Source organism: Cicer arietinum, chromosome 5 (assembly GCF_000331145.2).
Source record: "Cicer arietinum cultivar CDC Frontier isolate Library 1 chromosome 5, Cicar.CDCFrontier_v2.0, whole genome shotgun sequence".
Classification (NCBI taxonomy): Eukaryota; Viridiplantae; Streptophyta; class Magnoliopsida; order Fabales; family Fabaceae; genus Cicer; species Cicer arietinum.
The window spans coordinates 715,480-718,189 of NC_021164.2; the positions used below are offsets into that span (position 1 = coordinate 715,480).

Here is a 2,710-nt window from a genome sequence, read left to right on the forward strand (position 1 = left end):
TCTTCACAAATTTAAATATTATACATTCAAGTCTTGTCTTTCCATTATTAATATTATTGTTCTTCAAAATAGAAGTCTAATCAACAGAGATTGGATCTAAAAGAAGAGATTAAATTCTCACAATATAGTATATTCGAATTCAAATTTTCAGGAAAAAAAGAAACATCTTTCTGATAAGAGGGTATGTGAAAACAAACAAAAAAAAACTAAAAATATAAGTCTATTTGTTAAAAGAAAAATCAAATAACCTTTTTACTGTTTAAGTGTTTACCATATTGAGATACGAGTGCATATATACAATATTTTTAGAAAAATAAAGGTAACTCAATAAATAACATTAATCTTTTTATATAATTTAATTAAAAAAATTAAAATTTTCAATTTACAGTACAAAATCACAATACAAATTTAAAAAATCACAAATTGTGTTCACTTGCGAATAATAAATTCAAATACACAATTAATATTATATTAACATATAAAAAAATATCAATTTCATTCATAATAAAATAATAAATAAAAAAATAAAACACCTACGAGTATAGTACAAATACCGTATCGGGTAAATACCTCAGCTAGCCATCCAGATTAATGTAAAAACACGGTAGGTTCATTACAATGTTCTAAATGCCAGTAAATCACGAGAATCCAAATATTATGTGATCAATCAAAAGTAAAAACCAACTCTAAAAGATTGCACAAAATGAGAGATGTAAGAGTTCATGACATGCTAGAATTTATCCCTTTTCCCTAAACCAACTGCATCATTGAAATGATGCCTATACATTTGCAATCGCTTAACAAAAAACATGACGGATCACTAGGCTTAGAAATCTCTCAACGGCACTTGAATCATCTAGATAGTAGATACATATTCACATGTTTGAGCCATAAAAGTTGTAGCACTGGATACAGACAATGCCAAAACCGTAACTCAGCATCGCAAAATTGATGTTTTTTGTCTCACAAATCCCACGTGGTTTGCTAGCATCTTTCAAAAATCTTGTACAGTTTTTCCAATGAAGCTACCTGTAAAAAGAAATAGAAAGGAGAAAATGAAAATGAAAATGAAATAAACTAAAAGAACTATAATTTTTAGGCATGTTTCATATAACATAGCGTATTACATAATTTAAACACAAGAGACGTTGACTCAATTTGAAGAAACATTTGTAGGTCTAAATAACATAATTAAACCTGACTTATATTTAAAATTTAGAATAAAACTAATCAAACTAAATAGCAAAATTGTTTAAAAATAAAATGTATAGATCTTGTTGAATACTATATTAGAATGTAAATAAAATATATGGGCTGTAAGTATGTAAGTATTCTGGCCCGTTAGCATTACTGTAAATTAGGGTTATTTAATACCCTGTGTCTATATAAAGAGATTCCGCTGTGTAGTTGAGACACACGGGTTATTCTATATGTCTCTCAATACTCTTTATATTCAACATGGTATCAGAGTCAACTGAGAGACAAACCCTAATCGTCAACTACCCGGTCGACCCACTGTCTCCGGCGAATATTTTTTTTTCGGCGAACCGTGTTCTCCAACTCCGGTTTCCCCCTTCTGCCGTTGATACGCTGATTCTTCAATTTTTTCAGCCGTTCACGCTTTACCGTCGCTGCCGTTGCTGCCGTTACTGTTTCTGACGCGTTTTTTCGACGAACGACCACTCCATCAGCGCCGAACACCCCAGATCGGCCAAACCCTTCTGCCACGCCTTCAGAATCCTTCTCACGCGCCCGCACGCGCCACCTAACAGCCCGCGCGTGGATCTCACGCGCCGCCCACTGCCACCGCGCGTGACGGCGCGTCCGGCGGCCGTTCACAATGATTCTTCTTCCACCGCACTTGCCTCGGCCTCCTGCTTCCATATCTGCCCTCAGTTTCCAGTTTTGAGTTACGGATATACGACTTCCAGTTCAAACAGCCCCTGGTTTTCCGGTTCCGACGCGTTTTCTGACAACCTTTGCTGACCATGGCATCTCAGTCTGACACAAAGAGTATCTTCACCAACTACATCACTTCTCCTCTCTCAGTTGAAAAACTGAATGGATCAAATTATGATAGTTGGGCTGCCGACATCAAACTTTGGCTACGTGGTCAAGGTTACGAGGATCACCTCACCCAAACCCCTGAAAAGGTGAGTGTGACTGAAACATCCAAATGGAGCCAGATTGATGCTCAGTTGTGTAGTGTCATTAAGTCTACACTTCATCCAGATGTTAAACCGATTTTCCGTCCGCATCTCACGTGTGAATCGGTTTGGAGTCAAGCAAAGGCACTCTATACTAACGACACGCAACGTCTCTATGGAGTTTGTCACCGCTTGTTGAACATCATTACTCCGAAGTCACTCGATGGCTCTATTTCTGCATATCTTGGCACCGTTCATAGTGCACTTCATGACTTTAATGAGCTACTCCCTCCTGCTGCAAGTAATCCAGTTGAACAGAAGAAGGAGTTGGATCAACGCAGCACCTTCTTCATGCTTCTTGCACTCTATGGCCTACCCCAGGAGTACTCTGCAACTCGTGATCAAATTTTGGGGTCTGTTACTGTTCCGGATATGTCTACTACTTCAGCGATCCTCCTTCGCGTACCAGCAAAACATCCAGTTGAGCAGTCTATTACTTCAGTTCCGAGTGACACTGCTGTCCTTGCATCTCAGGGACATAATCAGCATCGTTCTCGTGGAGG

The 2,710-nt window shown here is 37.8% G+C and overlaps 1 protein-coding gene across 1 annotated transcript in view; it reads right to left on the minus strand.

Annotated features, from left to right (window-relative positions):
* Positions 1-558: 558 nt before the first annotated feature.
* Positions 559-2,710, minus strand: part of LOC101503626 (DNA mismatch repair protein MLH1) — a 16,993-nt gene continuing 14,841 nt past the window's right edge. Inside the window, exon 15 of the mRNA XM_004499524.4 lies at positions 559-1,029. Within this exon, the coding sequence (XP_004499581.1) occupies positions 985-1,029 (45 nt within the window). The 3' untranslated portion in view covers positions 559-984. The remainder of the gene's footprint in view (positions 1,030-2,710) is intronic.